This window comes from Protopterus annectens, chromosome 4.part0 (assembly GCF_019279795.1).
Source record: "Protopterus annectens isolate FY-2018-M chromosome 4.part0, PAN1.0, whole genome shotgun sequence".
Taxonomy (NCBI): Eukaryota; Metazoa; Chordata; order Ceratodontiformes; family Protopteridae; genus Protopterus; species Protopterus annectens.
This window is the reverse complement of record NC_056733.1, coordinates 932,707,179-932,729,131: the sequence shown is the minus strand read 5'-3', so window position 1 is coordinate 932,729,131 and position 21,953 is coordinate 932,707,179. Positions and strand designations below refer to the sequence as shown.

Sequence of the window (21,953 nt, the reverse complement as noted above, 5' to 3'; positions counted from 1 at the left end):
AACAAGGTGGTCAAAAGACAGGTTGCTTTCAACCTAGGTGCCCAAGTCTCTCATTACTGAATGTGTGCTTAGTACGTTATTAATGTGATAATTAGTGGGGACACCATTTTCCCCAAAGGGGATAATGATGCATTTCTTGGCATTCAGTTTGAGACCATGCTTCTGGCACCAGCTATTAGTTTGGGTAAAGCCCGCTTGGAAGATGTGCACATCACTAGGGGAATTTAAAACAGTGTCCAGCTTGTAGTCATCAGCAAACTTGGTCTTCTAAGTGACTTCCTCAGTGGGGCAATGTGGGGAAGTTTCAGAAGAGGGGTGGGGCTCCTTTGCTGGACTTCCTGATGCTTAGGGTCTCTGTGGTCCTGAGGAAAGGGTACATGAGAAGGCAAAGTCACTGGCCCAGAAATGGAAGAAAGATCCTGGGGAGACTGTGTCAGACTGGGATGTAGTCATTACCCTTCCTCATAACCTCAAAGGCACTCCGTCCCTGATCTGAAGTCGTCCCTGGATCTGACAAAAAAGTAGTCGGAGCTGAGGGAATCTCTGGCACAGAGGAGAGATGCTCTGAGGCAGGGGTAAGATCTGAACTCACCCGTGCCAAATCCTGAAAGGGAGGGTTGGATCCAATGAGATCCCAGCCTGCTCTCCGGGTTAGACTGGAGAGTGTCAGCTCCTAGAAATCTCCTGTTCCAACAGAGCAAAACAACTCAGGGCAGACATCAGATAAGAGGAACCTTTGAGCACTGGATCCAAGACGGACACTAACTGGACATCGGAATATACTGGCGTGATACCACGGAGGAATAGGCACTGATGGAGAGGACTTTGTTGGATCAGATGCCTTTGGGCTTGGATCCAGTAATAATTTGGCCAAAGCCAGTGTCTTCAGAAGCCTCTGCACTACCCTATCCACATCATCATATGATAAGCTCCTAGTAGATCGGGTAGAGATGGCAGGGGATGTCGATTTTGTCAAAACTGACAATGACAGCCGAGAAGATATAGGCCTCCAATGATGGAAAATGGCTCCAAAGTCTAAACTCAGTGGGAGCTGAAGGGGTCAGAGCAGAAGGTCCAGGGTGCTCCAAAGTCCTCTCGGATCTGAAAGATATTGACTGGTCCGAAGAAGCTGTAGGAGCAGTTAGTTTAGGTACTTTCTGTCTCGGCTCCATGGATGATTTTGGAGTCAAGGAAGGTTGCTTTTGAGTTTTCCCTGACTTATCTGATGATTTACTAGATTTAGAGGATTCAGTGAAATAGCCTTAGCAAAGGGAGTTTTTAGTAAACCTTTTAATATTAGTGTATTTTTATGCTCCATAAGACCCCTTTGGTTGAAGCCACGACAAATGGAGTATGATTCCTGTAGATGTAAAGGTTCCAAGCAATGCACACACACACACACACACACACACACACACACACACACACACACACACACACACACAGTGTGCGCATCACTTAAAGGCATCTTTTTGCCCCATTTATCACATTTTTTTAAACGATAAGGGTTTCCCATCCTGTTTTTGAGACATACTGCTAAATTCAAATACAAGCAATTCAAATTAAGCTTCAGACAAAAGAAAGAGAAAACAACACACCCACAAGAATTAGGGAGTTAAAGAACATCCTCTAACTTAAATGGACGTTGGAAAGGGAAAGCTTAAAAGAGGGAACAACACTCAGACAGCCAAAAATCATCCTTAAAAAACTCTGGATTAAGAAGGGTAATGGAATTACTAGCTAAGAAATAGAAGACAAACTAAGTACAAAAGTCGATTAATTTAGCAGAATGTCTCAAAAACAGGATGGGAAACCCTTAGCATTTAACCAAATGCAATGCATGGGTCAAAAAGATGCCTCTAAGTGATATGCACACTGTGTGTGTGCATTGCTTGGAACCTTTATATTTACATGAATCATACTCCATTTGTCATGGCTTCAACCAAAGGGGTCTTATGGAGCATAAAAAAAAAATTCTAAGCTTGTTTCCTGCCTTTCCTGTAACTAATCAAGTCCAAATACAGACTTGCCATATCCAGGACTGTTGGTAAGCTTCTGAGCCCCCCAAGCCCTTATGTGTTGGAGGGAAGCCTTCTAGCTTATCAGTGGGAGTGGTAAGCACTAGGTAACCTATCTACCACAGGAGGAGTGGTTTCTGGCCCAGAAAAAAGAAGTTATGTACTCAGCATAACGTTCCATCTGAGTAGTTATACTTCATTTTTCTGCAACCTGTGGGTATACAGATCCGTATCGGATCCGAGGCAGCAACTTTTTTTTCTAGCATCTGCTCCAAGCTCCTCCCCTTACCCATAATGCCCTACCATCTCCCATCTTCCCTCAGATCGAGTTTGCTGCAACTAAAAACATAAGCAACTCAGTCCAATGAACCAAACCTGAAAAGACAGGTCAAGGTCTGGGGGATGGAGGGAGGGCGGGAATGTTGCAGAAAAATTAAGTACAACTACTCAGATGGAACGTTATGGTGAGTATATAACGTCTTTATCTGAAGTAGATAACTTAATTTTATCTGCAACCTGTGGGACAGAGTCCCCAGCTACTCCAATCCTGGGAGGCCCTTATGGAAGGATATTCCTGAGCACCGCAGAGCCAAAGGAAATCAGATCTAGTTTGTAATGGGAAATGAAGGTATGTGAATTGGCCCAGGTCGCTGCTGCACAAACATCATCCAAAGGCACCCTAGACCAAAAAGCAGCAGAAGTCGCCATGGACCTGGTAGAGTGAGCATTAACAATACCAGGAGGAGATAAACCTTTTGCTTTGTAGGCATGTGAAATACAAAGAGTGATCCATCTGGCCAAAGAAACTTTAGAAATAGCTTTTTCCCATAAATGCTTTGGAAAAGGAAACAATCGGTCAGTCTTGCGGAAAAACTTCGTTCTATGAAGATAAAAACGAAGATGTCTATGAAAATCTAACAAATGGAGTTTGTATTCACCTTTATTTTGGAAGTTAGGAAAGAAAACGGGCAGATTAATGGACTGGTTTATGTTTGCTTCAGATGCCAATTTGGGTAGGAAGGAAGGATTAGTACGGAGAGAGACCCTATCCTTGTAGAAGACCAAATATGGAGGCATGGCAGACACAGCTTGAAGCTCAGAAACCCTCCTAGCAGATGTAATGGCGACTAGGAAAGCGGTCTTCAAGGACAAAAAAATTTCAAGTCCACCAAAGTTACAGGTTCGAAAGGAGGAGCCACCAATGCCTGTAAAAAAAAGTAAGTTCCCAAGGAGGCACTGAATCCTTGACAGGTGGACGTAACAGAAAAGTACCTTTAAGAAAAGCCTTACACAGCCTAGAGGAGGCTAAGGCAATGTTGTCTTCACCAATGTGAAAATTGGAAATGGCTGCCAATTGTACTTTCACTGTGGAGGAACTAGCTCCTTGCTGAAAGATGCCAGACAGGAAATCCAACACCGCTGGAACAGGGGCTGTAAAGGGATCTAGTTTTCTCTGTGAGGCCCAAATGGAAAAGAGCTTCATTTACTGCGATAAAGTTTCCTGGTGGAGTCTTTAAGAGAAGCCACCAGAATGGATTTACCGGGGATGAAAGACCGGGAGTCCTGGCAATTAACGGAACTGGAGCAACCAGGCTATCAGCTTGAGGCTGCCTAGATCGGGCGGACGGGCCCCCGACGGATGGGAAATTAGATCCAGGCAGGGATCCAGAACCCACGGAGGAGCTAAGAGATGAGACCAAAGGAATGGGAACCAAACCTGACGAGGCCAGAATGGGACAATGAGGATCACTTTGCACTGCAGTCGGCAAGCTTTCTGAAGAAACTTCGGAATAAGTGGCAAAGGTGGATAAGCATACAGAAGCCCGGGGGGCCAAGCATGGACTAGAGCATCTCTGGGGACTTCCCCTGGTGAGGGAATCAGAGAGAAGAACTGGCTGCACTTCGCGTTGGAAGGAGATGCGAAGAGATCGCAGCAAGGCTGACCTCATGGAAGGAAGATCTCCTCCACTACTGACTGTTTCAGAGACCACTCGTACGGCATCAGAATGGCCCGACTCAATCTGTCTGCTAAAATGTTGGAGCACCCTGGGATGTGCGTTGCTATCAGAAACCGACTGGTGGAGATCGCCCATTCCCACACAATCATGGCCTTGCAACATAGGGGGTAGGATCTGGTCCCCCCCCCTTCTTGTTGATATACCGGACAACTGACATGTTGTCTGACTGAATTGCAATCAATCCGAGAGGGAGGACAGTGTGAAAGGCTTCCAACACTAAAAGCACTGCCCTCATCTCTACAACATTTATGTGCAACTTGGTCTCTGACTGGGACCACGTGCCTTGGACTGTCCTTCCCAAACAGTGCCCCTCCCACCCGAGTTGGGAGGCGTCCGTGGTCACTGTGGATTGGACTGGAGATGATGCAAGGGGCATCCTCCTGCTATCTCAGGTGAACTTGACCACCAAAGAAGAGACGTCCTGCAGACGTGACTGATCTTGATCAGAAATTCCATGGGCAGGTCTAGCCAAGACCATTGAACAGCCAGAGTCCATTGAAGAACCTGCATGTGAAGGCACGCACAAGGGAGAATCGATATGGTGGCAGCCATGCAGCCCAGAGCCTGGAGAACCTCGCTCGCCTTTGGAGACTTGGAGTTCGCTATCTGAGCAATGTGGCACCTGAGGTGTAGGATACTGTCTGGAGTTAAAAATGCCTTCATCGGCAAAGTGTCTAGCCGAGCCCCAATAAAGTCTAGAATTTGCACTGGATGCAATTGGGATTTCTGAACATTGACTGTAATCCCCAGTAGATCTGCCAACCGAATGAAGTAATCTCGGGCCAGACACAGGTGATGCTTGTTGGGCGCAGCAAAGAGCCAGTCGTCCAGGTATGGAAACACCTGAATACCCTGAAGCCTCAGGTGAGCCATTACCTTGGTGAACACCCTGGGGGCTGTGGTGAGACCAAAGGGTAGGGCTCTGAACTGAAAATAACTGGCTCCCAGCCGGAAGCACAGAAACCTCCTGGAGCTTCTGTGTATTATGATGTGGTAGAACGCATCCCGGAGGTCTAATGAGCACATCCAGTCACACTCTCAGAGATAAGGTAGAATGGACTGTAGGGTGACCATCCGGAATTTCTGTTTGGCTACAGACAGGTTTAATGTTGACAGGTCTAGAATGGGCCTGAGGACCCCCGTCTTTTTTGGCACCAAAAAGATCCTTGAGTAGACGCCTAATTCGGACTGACGGAGGGGGGGAACTGTTCGATGGCTCGTTTGAGAAGCAGCTTTGAAACCTCTAGAGCTGCGGCCTCCCTGTGAGTGGGTGGAACATCCGGGAGGTGTTTTGTAATATTTGGAGGGGCAACAAATGGGATAGACTAACTCTGGATATTATCTGTAAAACCCAGCGATCTGTTGTAATGGACTCCCATGCCGCTGGGTGTAAGGACAATCTTCCCTCGACTGCCTCCAGAGTACGACAGTCGGGCAACCCCTCAGGGCTGTAGACCGGGTCTATCAGAAAAAGGTTCCCTAGACCCAAAATTCCTGGCACCCCCTCTACCTCTGGGTCAGCGTCGATCCTGTCCTCCTCTGCCTCTGGGGGAATAGTTGTCCTGAGAATCCCAGGAAAACTGAGATTTTTGGAACCACAACAACTTCTGCCCTGTTTGATTCCTAGAGAAGGACCGCTGAGGGCTAGAGAAGCGGATCCCGATAGCAGACAAAGTCTTCCTGCCCTTTTCACTCTGGACAAGTGTGTCACGTACTGTCTTCCCAAAAAGGGAAGAAACGTCATAAGGAGCGTTGACAAACGACGCCTTAAAAGGGTCCGTGAACTGACACAACCTGAGTCAGACATGATGCCTCATGGCTATGCCTGTCCCAGCCGTCCTAGCTGCTCCTTCCGTGGCATGGGAAAGGAGTCGTGTTTGAGACTGACTTCAGAAAAAACATTTTTGCCAAGAACAACTGTCTGTCCTGCGGTGATAAAGACTCTGGGGGTGACTCAGCGAATTCCGAAGCAAGGTCTAGCTGAAGCCGGATCACATGTGCCAAATAATTCAGCATACAGATTGAAAAGGTCACTGAGGAATAGACGCGCTTCCCAAACCTATCCACTGACCTGGACTCCTTGTCTGGAGGGTGGACAGAGGAACTCTCCTGTGCTAGTTCCTTCTTTGTGGCCACTGCAACCAACATAGCATCAACTGGGGCTCCTTTTGACCAAGGTTGTCTGTCGGAAGGGGGAGATAAAATCTTGTCAGGGCGTTTGGAGATGGGCTCTACGGTGTCAGGCTCCTTCCAGGCCCTCATGGTGATGAGGTCCACTAAGGGGTCCGCTGACGGGGACACCCAGGAAGTAGACAGGCCCATGCCAAAGGCCTCCAGGAACACCGACGCATCCCCAGAAGGTTTTGGGGCTTACCAACCTCCCCTCTGGTGGAAGATCTCCATAATTTCTCCAAAGGAGACGTCTTCGGGAGGTGACCTGGATGAACCTTCTCCTTCATCTAAGTCAGTGTCAGTAGTGAGGGACTCGGGGGAGTCCAAGTGCCTCCTTTTGCACTTGCCCTTACGGTGATCCTCTTCAGTGGGACTCTCAGAAGGGGATTTGTGAGTCACAGGGGTTTCCCTCAGGGAAATTAACCTGGGTATCCTCTGGCATGGGCTGTCCCTGAGACAGGATGAAGGGAGTCGTCGTCAAATCCAGGGGGACCTGGGTGGTATCCGAGGGGATGGGCTGGGGTCTTAATCCCTGGGAGAGAACCCTCTCCACCATTTCGAAGGCTGAGGGAGAGTGGACCTCCTTAGCACCCAGTAAGGAAGACGCCCTCCCCGGATCCGAAGCGGACACCGGAGTCGAAGAATCCATTCCCTCGGGTCTGACTCTGCGGCTCCAAGAGTCGCTCGGATCCAAAGAAGTCGGATCCGAGGAACTCAAGGTAACAGCTGGAGTCGAGGTTGGAGGAACCGTCGGTGCCGAGCTACAAGCTCCAAAAAAACTCAGATCGGGGAAGGAGAGATGGTGTGGAAGAAAGGCATGGAGGTCCCCCCTGCAGAGGGAGAGGGGCCTGGCAAGACTGCCATCTGAATTTTGGTCTGAATAAACCTCAACATCATCCTGTCCATGTCCATGTCTGATAAGCTCCGAATCGACCTTGAAGAGGCCACCGACTCGGATCTGGCTGGTCTGCGCAATGGGGGGGGGGGGGGGGGCCTCCGGTCCGAATGTTCCAACAGCTCCGGTGAGAAACTAGGAGATCGGAGTCGTGGAGAAACAGGCCTCATGGTCTTAGAAGGGGGGACTAACAAACAGCTCCCTGTCTGGGGATCTCTTGTGATGTCTGTCCTTTCTCTTCTCCCTATCCTCTCTGCACCTTTATCTTTTTCTTTATCCTTGTCAGCCATGCTGACTGTAGATTTGTCTTTAGTAGATCCATCACCAGAAGAAGAAGAGGGAGGTTGAGTCCCTGTCTAGGTGGGAGGTGGAACACTAGAGACTGAGGCTGATTCCAGCATGGCAGCAGGGAGAAGGCCTTTGGCTACTAACTTGGCCTTCTGATCCCTAAGGGCCCTCGGATTGAAACCAGAGCAGATAGCACACTGAGTGGACTAATGTGTCACTCCCAAACAAATCACACACAGAGTGTGACCATCAGCCGGGGAGAGCTTATGGCCAAACTCTGTGCATTTTTTGAAAACAGGCTTTGGCTGATCAGCCATTGTCCTGCACCCAAAAGTAAAAACACTACCTATCAGAAAAAAACACAAACACAGGTAGGGGAAGGGCAGACCTAACAACTACTCCAAGTTTGCAAAACGTTTTTTATTTTTACAAATGACAAGTGATACACTGAACAAGGGGAGGAAGGGAAAATATTCACTCAAACACACACTAGATACAAGAAATGATACCACTTACTATCCCTGAGCTCAGAGCAAAGGAGACCACGATGCACACTACTGGTGTGGCAAAAGAGATCTGAAGGAAGATAGGAGATGGTAGGGCATTATGGGTAAGGGGAGGAGCTTGGAGCAGATGCTGGAAAAAAAGTTGCTGGCTCGGATCCGTATACCCACAGGTTGCAGATAAAATGAAGTTAACTACTTCAGATCTATAGTTTATTGGCCGTTTGGGAAGCTTTTCCATCTCTTTCAACCTTCTGATTTAAAAGCCTGTGTTTGCGCTTGTTTCCTGCCTTTCCTGTTACTACTATAGTCCAGGTACAGATTTGTTGTATCCAGGACTCTTTGTAAGCTTCTCAGCCCCCCAAGCCTCTCCATGTTGGAGGGAAGCCTTCTAGTTTATCAGTGGGAGTGGTAAGCATCAGGTAGCCTATCTACCACAAGAGGAGTGGTCCCTGGCCCAGAAATTGTGGCTATTGGCTGTTTGAGCAGTTTTTTTCCATCTCTTTCAACTTTCTGGTTATAAAACTGCACTTGCATCTGTTTCCCGCCATTCCTATAACTAGCCTAGTCTGGTTATAAAGTTGCTGCATCCAGGATTGTTAGTAAGCTTCTGAGCCCCCAAGCATTTCTGTGTTGGATGGAAGCCTTCAAGCTTATCAGTGGGAGTGGTAAGCACTAGGTAGCCTATCCTCCATGGGAAGAGTGAGTTTTGGCCCAGAAATTGTAGTTTATTTGGCCGTTTGGGCAGTTTTTCATCTCTTTCAACTTACAGGCGTAAAAGCATGCGTTTGTACTTGTACTTTCCTGTAACTAGCCTAGTCCAGATACAGAGTTGCTGGATCCAGGACTGTTCGTAAGCTTCTGAGTCCTGCAAGCCTTTCTGTGTTGGAGGAAAGCCTTCTAGCTTATCAGTGGGAGTGGTAAGCATTAGGTAGCCTACCTACCACAAGAGGAGTGGTTCCTGGCCCAGAAATTGTAGCTATTAGCCGTTTGGGCAGTTTGTCCGTCTCTTTCAAATTTCTGGTTTAAAAGATCACATCTGCACTTGTTTCCCATCTTTCCTGTAACTAACCTACTTGGTAGCACTAGAAAGCCTTAAACTGATACAAGCCTTCTAGCTTAGAAGAGAGACTTTGGAGTGATTAAGTATCAGTTTTCTGTACTTTCTTGCTGTACTTAACTGTTTTCCGCATAAACACAGATTTTCCAACATTTATTGTTATTTAAAAGCTTGTTTTTTTACATATTGTACTTATTTGACTGCCTGCACTTTTAAAAAGTTGTTTTTTGTTTAAATAATTTAACTGTTGTAGACTACACACTAAAGTGTGATGGCCTTTTCTGATCGTTTGTAGTCGTTTAAAGCTGTTTTAAGTGTATTTTTTACTGTTTTTGCCTTATCTTTTCAAAAAAAAAAAAAAAAAAAAATTTCCTTGTTTCCCACCTTTCTAAGCTAATATAGTCCAGTTTTCAGGCTAGTGCTGAATTCAGGGCTGTGATACTAGTTTCTGTGTTGCCCATGCCTTACTTGGTTAGAAGGAAGTTTTTCTGTTCACTTGTGAGAGAGGGGAGCTTTGAGCAACCTATCTGTCCCTATAGGAGTGGTTCCAGCCCAGAGGTTAGTAGTTTATTAGCCATTTTGGGCTAATTTCTATCTCTTTCATTTCCCTATTATAAAAACTGGGTTTGCACGGTTTTGCGCACCGGGCAGCGTCGGTTAGCTACGGTTAAATTATTCCCGGCTCCACTAAGTCTCCTCTTCAGTTTTTCCCTTGAAACTAGTCTAACTCTCAACCTAAGCACTCAAAAAGCATCCTACAGCCCAGCACTTGCTTAGACCTAATAGCAAGCACTAATATACCCTGACACTGATTGCCCAGCAGGGCAAGGCTCTTTATTCACCCCCTCACCAACCAAGCAACTAAGCAGCTCACCCTACTATTCAGGCATGACCAAAGGGCAATTTCAGGTGTACTCTCCAGTCCAGCTGGTGAATCTGGGTATCCTGAGGCAATGTTACAACTGCCTCATGTACACAGACAACCCTCTCCTCCTACCACAAAACACTAGCATATGCAAGAGATGCAATTATACAGCCAAACTGGAAGCTAAGCTGTCTCCACCCAAGACTGGAACAGACAGTTAAGAGGAGAAGGTTAACACTTGCACCACACCTTCAGCCGCACACAGACCTACTAAAACAGCACTGGCAAAAAATACACATAAATACACAAAATCATACTCAGAGGCTCTAAATAAAAACCTGCAAAAGCATCAGAGACCTCCAAAGCAGACACCCAAACAACCTGCACCTCCTGTCACAAACCAGACAACACATATAACACAAAATCAGTGTGCTGCACAATCAAAGCCCTTAAGGAAAAATAACATACCTAACACACGTAATAGGTGACTCTATAGTCAGTCACACTGACATCCCACTCACTAGGCCGGACAAGCAGAAGGTTACTGTTAGCTGCCTTTCGGGAGCCAGAATCCGCCACAAAACACAAGCACTCAGGTCACTCCAGAACAAGTACAAATATGACTCTGTCATTGTTTATGTTGGTGTGAATGACCTGAGACGTACCTCCCTGGACTACATGAAAAGAGACACGGAAGAGCTCTCTGATCATGTAGCCCAGGCTGGTATGACCCTGACTCGGAGTAGCATCCTGCCCTCACCAAGAATGATACCTCAGTATAAAGAAAAAATTATCAATTTCAACAATTGGCTAAGCTTCTGGTGTCATTCAAAGGGGATCCAGTGTCTGTCAGCCTGGGACGACATGCTCGACAAGCCGCGTTGCTTCGCAAGAGACGGCTTGCACCTGTCACCCCTAGGCCTTCGAATACTGGTCATGGCTCTTGCTGCCCCCATAGTGCCTTTTTTAGGCAAGGCTCAAAAGTCAAATCCACCTCCATAAACAGCACAATTAACAAAAAACTGAGGGTTATGCTACTCAATGCCAGGAGTTTAAATCTCAAAATGCACAAGCTCAAAGCACTCCTCAGTATGGAGAAAGTCGACATTTGTGCAGTAACTGAAACCTGGTTCAAGGCTCCAGACAGCACCCCAGTTCTACCGGGCTACAACTCATACCACATGTTTCGGCCAGAGAACATGGACCGAAACACAAAAGGAGGGGGTGTATACATATTCATCAAGGATACCTACACATTCAGGTTAGTGGTGCAGCATGATACCTCTGAGATCATCCATGTGCAACTAACATCGGGCAAATCTGCAATGCAAATTGTGGCCTGCTACAGATCACCCTCCATGACCCAGGACCACCACTCCACCTTTCTGGAGACACTGGAAAACATGAAGGTCCTACCAAACACCCTAATATTGTGTGATTTCAATTACTCTACCATTCACTGGGAAAACTACTAGAGTGCAAACTCCCAGGCTCAGCGCTTCCTGGAATTCATCAACTCAAAAGCCCTGGATCAGCTGGTAAACTCCCCTACCAGAGGTGAAAACATATTGGATCTGGTCATCACCAACATGGACGATAGGTGTTCCACATTGGAGGTCAACCCATCACTGGTTAGATCAGACCATAACTAATCACTCAATGTCCACACCCCACCAACACCCCAAACCAAGGAAATCACAGTAAAAAAACATTTCTAAAGCAAACTTCACCTTACTTAAGACAGAGGTGGTAAGTTTCACAGCCCCCATGCTAAAGGATAACGTTGCCCAAGATGCAGAAACCTTTACAAATGCACTCTATGAGCACCTACAAGGAAGCATGGATCGTGCCATCCATAGCAAAACCAAGACTCACTCCTCTAAGAGAAGGAAATCAGTTTGGTGGACCCCTGCCATAAACAAGCTATACAATAGGAGGAGGAAACTAGTTCAGAAAAAAAGCAAATCCCAAGAAGGAAAGACATCCCTGATCAGTATCAGTAAGAAACTAAGGTCCCTCATGAAATCATCCAAGGCTAACTTCAAAAGAAAAATAGCCAAGGTTTCAAAAGATAACCACAAAGCCTTCTTTAGCTATGTTAAGAATCTAAATGACAACTCGCAGATATGTGCTGAACTAGTGCAAAGTAGCACAAAATATACTGAACCTACTGATATTGCCAACATCCTGGCAGACATATTCAGTGCAAACTTCACCCCCCCACCTCCAAAAGGGCCCACAACAATACCGGAAAAGTGTAGTGTCCCAAAAATCACAGACGCACAAGTGAAAACAGCTCTTTCAAAAGCCAAAAACACAGCGTCAATGGGACCAGTTGGTGTCCCAGGTTGCATCTTGCACGAACTACAGAACGAACTAACCCCCGACCTAAACATGCTGTTCAACCTCAGCCTCTCCACAGGTTACGTGCACATAGAATGGCGCACAGCAACGGTTATTCCTCTCCACAAATGAGGGGCCACAACTGACCCTGGTAACTATCGCCCCATAAGCCTGACTAGCCTGGTCTGCAAGGCTATGGACAGCATCATCATGGAACTCCTTAACAAAGACATTGGGAACCTCCAAACACTTGACCCTACCCAGTTCGGCTTTGCTAAGGGCAGATCATGCTTACTAAACCTGGTTGACTTCTTCGAGACAGTCACCAAGGCCACGGATGAGGGAAAGGTGGTTCACACAGCCTACCTTGACCTCGCCAAGGCTTTCAACACCATTCCCCACTCAGGTATTATAGAAAAACTCAATAGACTGAGCATAAATCCCTATGTCACGAGATGGGTTGCCATCTGGCTTACAGACAGAACTCACACAATAAGAATAGTGGGCTCCATTTCCGACTCTAAACCAGTCACAAGTGGTGTCCCGCAAAGCTCGGTTCTGGGACCCCTACTGTTCGGCATATACTTCTCAGAAAGTACAGGCAAACACAGGAGGACAATGGCTAACCAAGTTCACCGATGACTGCAAACTGGGAGCCATAACTGATTCTCCGGCTGACAGAGACATCCTCCAAAAGGGCCTTACTGAGGTGGACACCTGGTGTCAAAGTCATGGCCTCAAGCTTAATGCCAAAAAATGCAAAGTCATCCCGTTTGGGAAAAACAAAACACCCACGAATTACCACACAGGTGGAAGCCCCCTTAATACAGAAGAGGTAATAAGAGATCTGGGGACCCAGGTAGATAGTATTCTCTCCTTTAACAATCATATTGCCAAAGTAGTTCGGAAATCCTTGTATGTGGCCCATCTAATTACTAAAGGGTTTGCATCTAGAAATAAAGAGGTTATAGTGCCCCTCTACTCATCACTCATTAGACCCATCATAAAGTACAATGCCCCATTTGGGATGTACCTCACAAGACACTTCCAACAGCTGGAAAGGCCAAAAAAGTACCTCACCACGAGGATTACTGGCCTCAAACATATGTCCTATGCAGCTCGACTGAAAAAACTCCGGCTGTACTCAGTGGCATACCGCTTACTCAGAGGTGATCTCTGCCTGACTTACAAAGTCATGTTCAACTCAGAATTGATGGACATGCTACACCTAAAGAAATCCAAGTCACTGCGAGCTACGTGCTCTAGTGAGCTAAACCTCGCCACAACAATAAATAGAACATGCTGGAGGGATAGATTCCTGTCACAGAGACTCTCTATGCTTTGGAACAAAATTCCAAACTACATCAGACAGAGCCCCTCACTAACACTCTTCAAGAGAAACCTTGACGAGTGGATGGGTAACAGAAAAAACACCCCTGGGATCACTTTATTGGCTCTGCTTGACAGAGGATCAGTTAATTAATCAATGGGGCAGCGAAAGCTGACACACTCTGGCTAGGCATAAAAATGCCCTCAGGCAGATAGCCTAGTACCTACCTATGAACCTAATTAAGTAGGAAATACAACGAATATATAAATAAAATTTCACTTAGCCCAGAGCTTCCAAGAACAACAGTCTTTCAATGAGTGGCAAACAAGATCTGGGGTTTTAGGGAACTGCATCATGGGTAAGGAAGAATGCCCACGAGCATGGCTGAAGGCTCAAACTTTTGAAAAAGGCAGAGATGGATCCAGTGGATCAGATCTGACCCACAAGTGAGAATAAAGGCAAGAGTGACAACATCACAGCATCATTTAACTAATCTCACTATATTTTCCTGACTGACTGAATAATCACTGTTCCCTACTTACCTGCTACAGCAAGGCAATATGAAATGGATGAGTGTTTTTGTTGTCAGGTTCAAATAACATAGTGCTGAGTGCTTCTACTACATCTCCCACTAGCTTATAAATACAATTTCAGTGCTGGCTACAGAATTACATCACATTTGATCACCTGGCTGTGGTTCCCACACTACCCCCGCACTAGATACTGAGCCAGGATTTGGCACAGATGTGTCACAATACACACAAAAAACTTTAGCTAAAGGCTTAATACAGCATCTGGAAGCTATAAAACAATTTCAACACTTCTATCCTTCCTGCAGAAAGGCTTTTCATAGACACTGTGCCTCTGGCTGCATTCATACCTTTGAAATAGAATCTTTATGGCCTAAATCAAGTCATTTAATTTCAGGCTATTTTTCTTGAGATCAGCTGGGCTGAGCTTAACCTCTTCCCTTCCAGTATCCTCTGTTAAAATATTCACATTTCAGCAGTTACAACAATACAGCCTGACATACATGTATATTTATTTTCTGTCCAGCAGGACCCACTGGTGATACATTTTTTAACACAAGCAACTTTATAAATACATTTTAATACAAGCATCTGTACAAATCTGTTTGATATTGAAATGACATATTCTTTACAAAACTCCAGCTACCTATGCTGGCATATGTTACACATGCATTGGCCTACTCTCTCTGGCACAGCTGGCACTATCTCACATCATCATAATGACTATCTACAGGTTTTAAATTTAGAATTAAGAGTGTGTTATCAGATGCAAATCATATGACTGCTTCTATGTTGTGTATTTTTTAATAATCCTTTCCAAGTTAGAAAGCACCATATAAAAATTCACTTTAGTATTGATGGCTGGCTGAGAAGCATGCACCTTATGGCAGTTACCTGTGATGCAAATCCTGAAAGCTCCCCTGTTGTTAAGTGATCAACAATTTGTTCCAGGACGGTTTCTGTATTATATGATGAAAGGAATCCCTATGAAAGAAAAACACAATTAAAAAGGCATTTAAATAGGTTCAAGAATATCACAAGAAACAAGCTATCCCACAAGCGTAACTCTAGGAATGATCTGTGAAGTGAATTCTACCAGGCAGTTGCTCCATCTATAATATTCTCGGTGCATTTTCACAAAAGGAGGCTGCATTACAGAGCCTCCATGTGAATGGATGTCTACATTAAGCTGTCAATTGACTAATTCTTTTTTTAGATACTTTGCTTCCTAAACCAAAGCTACACTCTTTGGACTATTGTCAGCTATTTTATAACCAACAGTGCTTAACATATCACAAAATAACTACATACACAAACGTGTGTCACACACATATTTCAGTATATATCCATATATTGAAAAGTTAATCTACCAAAAGGTAACTTACCAAATAAAACTTGTCGATCAGCAGCCTATTGAAAATAAAATTTGCCTTATTTATGGGCAACACCCCCTGCTAATTATATATACCAACTTCGAGACAGATACTCAGTGGGGAAAGGACAAATTTCCCCAATTCCCAACATACTGCAATCTTATAGAAAAGCAAACATGTTCGATCAGCTGATTTTTGATCAGCTATGCCGGCTTCTTTTCAGGTGCAGCAAGTTGACAATAGACAACCTGTTTGTAACTCTCACTCTCTTTTATATATATATATATATATATATATATACATATATACACAGAGAGAGAGATAATACACACACAAATACAGACACACACACACATACATGGTTCTCAGTTTGAAAGAAACAAGATCAAAGTCATAAATATGGAGAGTCTGATTCACTGAATGTTGTTTTATGTTGTGTTGTGTACTGTTGTATTGCATTTTCTGTAGCAAGACCTTTGTACAGTGCAATTTCTAAGCCAAGAGACAACAGTATAATTTATAAAGATTTTTCTTGGGTTTTTTACTGTTGCATGATGTCAGTTTTGCATATTTTTATATGTATATGTGTAGAATCGTCATCACTTCTATTTCCCCACAGTCCATCCAAAAAGTGGCCCTGCTTTTTACATTTATATCATTTTGCAGTATAATTTTGAAAGTCATAACCTTTTTTTCTACAATTGTATACATCAATATTATCTTTTTTTCCCCTTTCTTAACATCGTCAGATCAAATGTCTCTTTGTCCTACAAAAAACCCGTATTCGGTCAGCCGCAGTACTTCAAAACATTTCCTACATCATTTATATTAATTAAAATAAGATGATGAATTTTTTCCTTTTAACATTTTAAAGCCACAAAACATTCCTATCTGCAGTCCAAAGCCCTCTTAGCTGTTATTGCTATTCAACCCTGTACATTTTGACACCTCTTGTTCAAATAACTTTGCAAAGTCTTGTTCTCCACAAACATTCTTAATTGCACACTTTTTTAGTATCTCTGTTTTATGATTTGAAAACAGAATTATTCTAAAGGGAAGTGCAGTTGTCTAAGAACTTACCATAACAGTAGACATGTGACTTTTACTGTTGCAGTATTCTTATTAAAGGGCTATCCTACACAGGACAGCCATTCAGCCGTCCAGCATATCAAAGCCTTAGGCCCTTCCAAGAACCATATATCAGGCACATCTTATGCCCAGGATGTAAACTACGTAAGTGACTTAGAGGTGCCTATTCCTCAGAGCTGAATTTTCCCAAAAGAACTAGAGCAACCCAAGATAAACAAAAGAAAAAGCATGTACATCCAGATACAGGAAAAAGAAGGACTGTAGAGCCAGAAGGTAAGAATACTGAAACCAAGACGGGGAAGGAGGGAGGGATGGAATACTGCCACAGTGAAAACCGCTCAGCCAGAAGGTAAGAATACAGAAACCAAGACTAGGAAGGAGGGAGGGATGGAATACTGCCACAGTGAAAACTGCTCAGCCAGAAGGTAAGAATACAGAAACCAAGACGGGGAAGGAGGGAGGGATGGAATACTGCCACAGTGAAAACCGCTCAGCCAAAAGGTAAGAATACAGAAACCAAGACTGGGAAGGAGGGAGGGATGGAATACTGCCACAGTGAAAACCGCTCAGCCAGAAGGCAAGAATACAGAAAACAAGACGGGGAAGGAGGGAGGAATGGAATACTGCCACAGTGAAAACTGCTCAGCCAGAAGGTAAGAATACAGAAACCAAGACTAGGAAGGAGGGAGGGATGGAATACTGCCACAGTGAAAACTGCTCAGCCAGAAGGTAACAATACATAAACTAAGACGGGGAAGGAGTGAGGGACGGAATACTGCCACAGTGAAAACCGCTCAGCCAGAAGGTAAGAATACAGAAACCAAGACGGGGAAGGAGGGAGGGATGGAATACTGCCACAGTGAAAACCGCTCAGCCAGAAGGTAAGAATACAGAAACCAAGACGGGGAAGGAGGGAGGAATGGAATACTGCCACCGTGAAAACCGCTCAGCCAGAAGGTAAGAATACAGAAACCAAGACGGGAAAGGAGGGAGGGATGGAATACTGCCACAGTGAAAACTGCTCAGCCAGAAGGTAAGAATACAGAAACCAAGACGGGGAAGGAGGGAGGAATGGAATACTGCCACAGTGAAAACCGCTCAGCCAGAAGGCAAGAATACAGAAACCAAGACGGGGAAGGAGGGAGGAATGGAATACTGCCACAGTGAAAACCGCTCAGCCAGAAGGTAAGAATACAGAAACCAAGACGGGGAAGGAGGGAGGAATGGAATACTGCCACAGTGAAAACCGCTCAGCCAGAAGGTAAGAATACAGAAACCAAGACAAGGAAGGAGGGAGGGATGGAATACTGCCACAGTGAAAAATAGGACATATACCGTTAAGTTCTTACACTATACTATACTATGTCCTTCCATATCACTGCAGAAGTATTCCAATACTAAAGGGAGAATACAAAAGCTATTGCACAGGATGGGAGTAGGAATCAACCGAAGAACCCTCCAAAAATATGAAGAATGCCGATGACGAAACCAGCTATGACCCTAGACACTTCATCCAACTTGTAATGTAAACACAGAAAACCAAGCAACAGCTTCTAAAATGAATCTAGCATCCAGACCCTTGAAAAAAAGCACATTAAGAGTCTGCTGCCCTGGTAGAATGAGCATGAACAGAAAATAAAACTGCTTACCATGAAAAGAACAGCAACAACAAATGGCCTTAGCAATCCAAGAGGAAATGGATTGCTTATAAACAACTAAACCCAATTTCTTGGCATGAAAAGAAACACTGCTCAAAATTTCTAACATCTTTAGTTTTATCTAGATATCTGAGCTGTCTTTGTGCATCTAAAGTGTGAAGAACCCTTTCACCAGAATTCTGAAGTGAGGGGGAAAAGAAAGGAAGATGAATGGACTAGTTTAAGACCAACTGATTGATTACCCTAGGTATAAAAGAAGGAGTGGTACAAAGAGAAACTCTACCTCTACAAAAAAAGGGGGGAACTGTCATAGGATCCTGGAGTTCAGAGACCCTTTTGGCACACCAAACAGACAAAAACAGATCTTCTAGGTACAGAACTGCAAAGTAGAGGAAGCTACAGGCTCAAAAGGAGGCTGAGTCAATTTCTCCAGAACAAAATTAAGGTCCCAAGTAGGATGAATGGGCTTTCTCTGGGGCCTAATGTGAGGGACACCTTTCAGAAGGTGTTTAACTTTAAATCCAAGGGCAGACAAGCAGAAATGGCTGACAAATTAGCTCTAACACATGAATATGCCTGTCTAGAATTGAGAAACTCGCACAGATAAAGAACAGTAGGAATACCCAGTAAAAGATGGTCCTATTCATGCCCATCACACCAATGAGAAAACCTCCTCCATTAGGCAACACAGATTTTCTACTAGTGGGTTTTCAGGCCTCCTGTGAATTTGTGATTGCCCCTGGCCAAATGAGAGAGAAGGGTCAACCAATGTTGTCTTGGTCAAAAGGGAGTCATTAACAAGCTTTTGGGTCTTTTCCATTATGATCTTCTCTAAGACCTTGAGCAACAGAGGAGAAGGGGATAAGCACAGAGAAATAGCACTTTATAAGAAAAAGACATGGTGTCTATTTTTCAAGCCAGAGGACTAGGCATCCTGAAACAGAACCTGGAAGTTGTCTGCTCAGAGAGGAGGGCAAGCAGATCTACCTGAGGAGTATCCTACCAATGGATAATGCCCAGGAGGACCTCTTTGTGAAGCATCCATTCGTGAGGATCTGCTTAGGATGTCTGCCAAAAGACTGTGCTCTGAGGGAATGTAAATTGTCCGAGGGGCCAGATGATGGCACATATCAAATATCAGAACAAGAAGAGCTAGCCTGCATAAAGGTACGACTTTGAGCCCCTTTGCTTGTTTTCATACCACATGACAGTGGTGTTGTCTGTGTTAACCTGGACAGGACCTGGATCACACAAGGAATGCAAGGCCTGAGGAGTCAAAAGCAGTGCCCTCATCACACTCCCTGAATCCTGATGATGTTGGAAGAAGCTTGCCACCCTAGATCTGCAGCATCTAGGCAGATGTACAACTATTCTTGGTAGCATATCCATTTAGTAAGGAATACTGCAACAATGATAAGAAAGGGCATCACATCTTCCTTCACTTCAGATAATAATGCCACAATATTTATTTTATTTAACATTTGTTTACCAGGAAATTCCAACTGGGGCACAGCCCATTTTCAGTGGAGGCCCAGGGAGAAATGCTCCTACACTATTCCTTTCCGTGATAAAATGATCTTTATGTTATGGTTAATTATTATTTCATCAAAAACAAATCTTAAAAGTGAAGAAGAAAGTGGTATAGTGGGGATTTCACTTTCTCTCTTTCCCCTACTGTTATGTAATACCAAGTTACTACAGTTGCAAGGGTGTGGGGGGTGCAACCCACAACACAGCAGGTACAGGGGGCTTGCCCCTCTGCAAAAAGTTGTATTTTTTTGTATTGTGCTATCTGTAGCAAGCTCTGTGTATAGTGCAGTTTGCAGATTCTGAGCTAGGAGATAATACAACAGTTAAGGATTTTATTGAGTTTTCCACTGTTGAAAATCTCAGATTTTGCACATTTTTACATGCACGTGTGGAATTTCCACTTAATGTGTGCAAGGTATTACACTCAATTAATCAAAATTCAGTGCTTTGGATATCAGACATTGAGCCTTGATCAAATGTGACTTGATGTAATGCTATCTATATACACTTAAAAATACATACAATCAATTGTATAAGTACATGAACAAAAAAACTAATTTCATCAAACTCTTTCATATAAAACTGTACAATTCAGTACACCAACAACTGTGACATAAAAGCACAGCAAAAAAAAAAACAATGTCTTACCATAACGTTCCATCTGAGTTGTTGATCATCTTCCATTCATCACTGATGGGTACGGTTCCGAGAGTCGGCCAAATACCAAGCTAGCGTACACCAAACTCTCGAGCCACGCTACTACCCATAATGCCCTTCATCCCATATCTCAGATCGAGTTTGCAGAACATATAGTAGAAACATATATTAGAAACAGAAATAAAGGCAGAGGCCATCTCTGCGCAAACACCTTAACACACCAAAATGACCCGAAGATCCGCCAGGAGCCTTTGGCGGGGGAACGTGGGAGGGTGTGATGAATGGAAGATCAACAACAACTCAGATGGAACATTATGGCAAGACATAACTTCTTTATCTGAAGTTGTTAATCTTCTCCCATTCCTCACTGATGGGACTGAGTCTCTAGCTACTACAGAATCTGGATGGCCCTCGTGGAAGAACATTCCAGAGAGCCATACAGCCAAAGGCAGCTCTTCCCCGGGAGATCAGATCCAATTTGTAATGCTTGATAAAGGTATGGGGTTTAGCCCAAGTGGCGGCTGTACAAATATCTATGGAAGCCCTAGCATGAAAGGCAATAGAAGTGGCCACAGCTCTATTAGAATGAGGTTTAATGCCTCCAGGAGCTGATTCCTCCTCCAGAGAATAAACAAAGGAGATGCAATCCCTAAGCCATTTAGACAAGGTAACCTTAGACACTGGCGATCCCATTATAGAACCCGCAAAGGCAACAAAAAGCTGATCTGACTTATGAAATGATTTTGTCCTGTCCAAATAAAAACGCAACTGTCTGTGGACATCCAAGGAATGGAGACAGTATTCCCCTTTGTTGGTATAATTAGGGAAAAACACGGGCAACTCAATGGACTGATTAATAGAGAATTCCGAAACCACCTTGAGTAAGAAAGTGGGATTGGTGCAAAGTGATACTCTGTCCTTATGGAAAATCAAATAAGGACTCAATGCATAATGTTTGCAGCTCTGATACACGTCTGGCTGAAGTAACCTCCACCAGAAACAAGCTCTTCCAGGACAGAAATTTCACACCACAGGTTGCAGCCGGCTCAAAGGGAGGTAGAGCCAAAGTTTGAAGCAACCTACACAGATTCCATGATTCCACAGGTTGCCTAAAGGGATGTCTAGAATGAAAAATCCCCTTCAAGAAGGTCTTACACAGACGAGAAAATATAATAGGAATTCCGTCTGAACCATCATGGAAATTGGAGATGACAGCTAGATGCATCCGATCCGTGGACACAGAAGCCCCGTTATGGAAAAGATCGGTCAGGTATTGAAGAACCATAGCTACTGGAACAGAGACAGCTCTTGTGCCCACAAGGAAAAGCATTTCCACTTGTCTTTATAAAGTTTTCTGGTAGAAGGTTTATGGGAGGCCAAAATAATATTTCGTACCGGAAGAGACAGTTATTCAAGGCTGGCTACTAACGGAAGTGGAGCAACCAAGCTGGCAGTTTGAGCATGGTCAGATTTGGAGACGACAACCCTTGGGGTGAGAAATGAGATCCTGACGGAAGTCCAGGATCCAAGGAGGTCGGAGCAGGTGTGGCTGAAGGAAGGGGAACCAAATCTGTCGAGGCCAGAACGGAGCAATGAGAATCATTCTTCTCAACCGAGTAGCCTT

At 44.5% G+C, this 21,953-nt stretch overlaps 1 protein-coding gene across 1 annotated transcript in view; it reads right to left on the bottom strand.

The window, feature by feature from the left end:
- KNTC1 (kinetochore associated 1) overlaps nucleotides 1–21,953 on the bottom strand; it is a 3,090,908-nt gene that overhangs the window by 327,231 nt on the left and 2,741,724 nt on the right. The window contains exon 61 of the mRNA XM_044068909.1: nucleotides 14,917–15,006. Within this exon, the coding sequence (XP_043924844.1) occupies nucleotides 14,917–15,006 (90 nt within the window). The remainder of the gene's footprint in view (nucleotides 1–14,916; nucleotides 15,007–21,953) is intronic.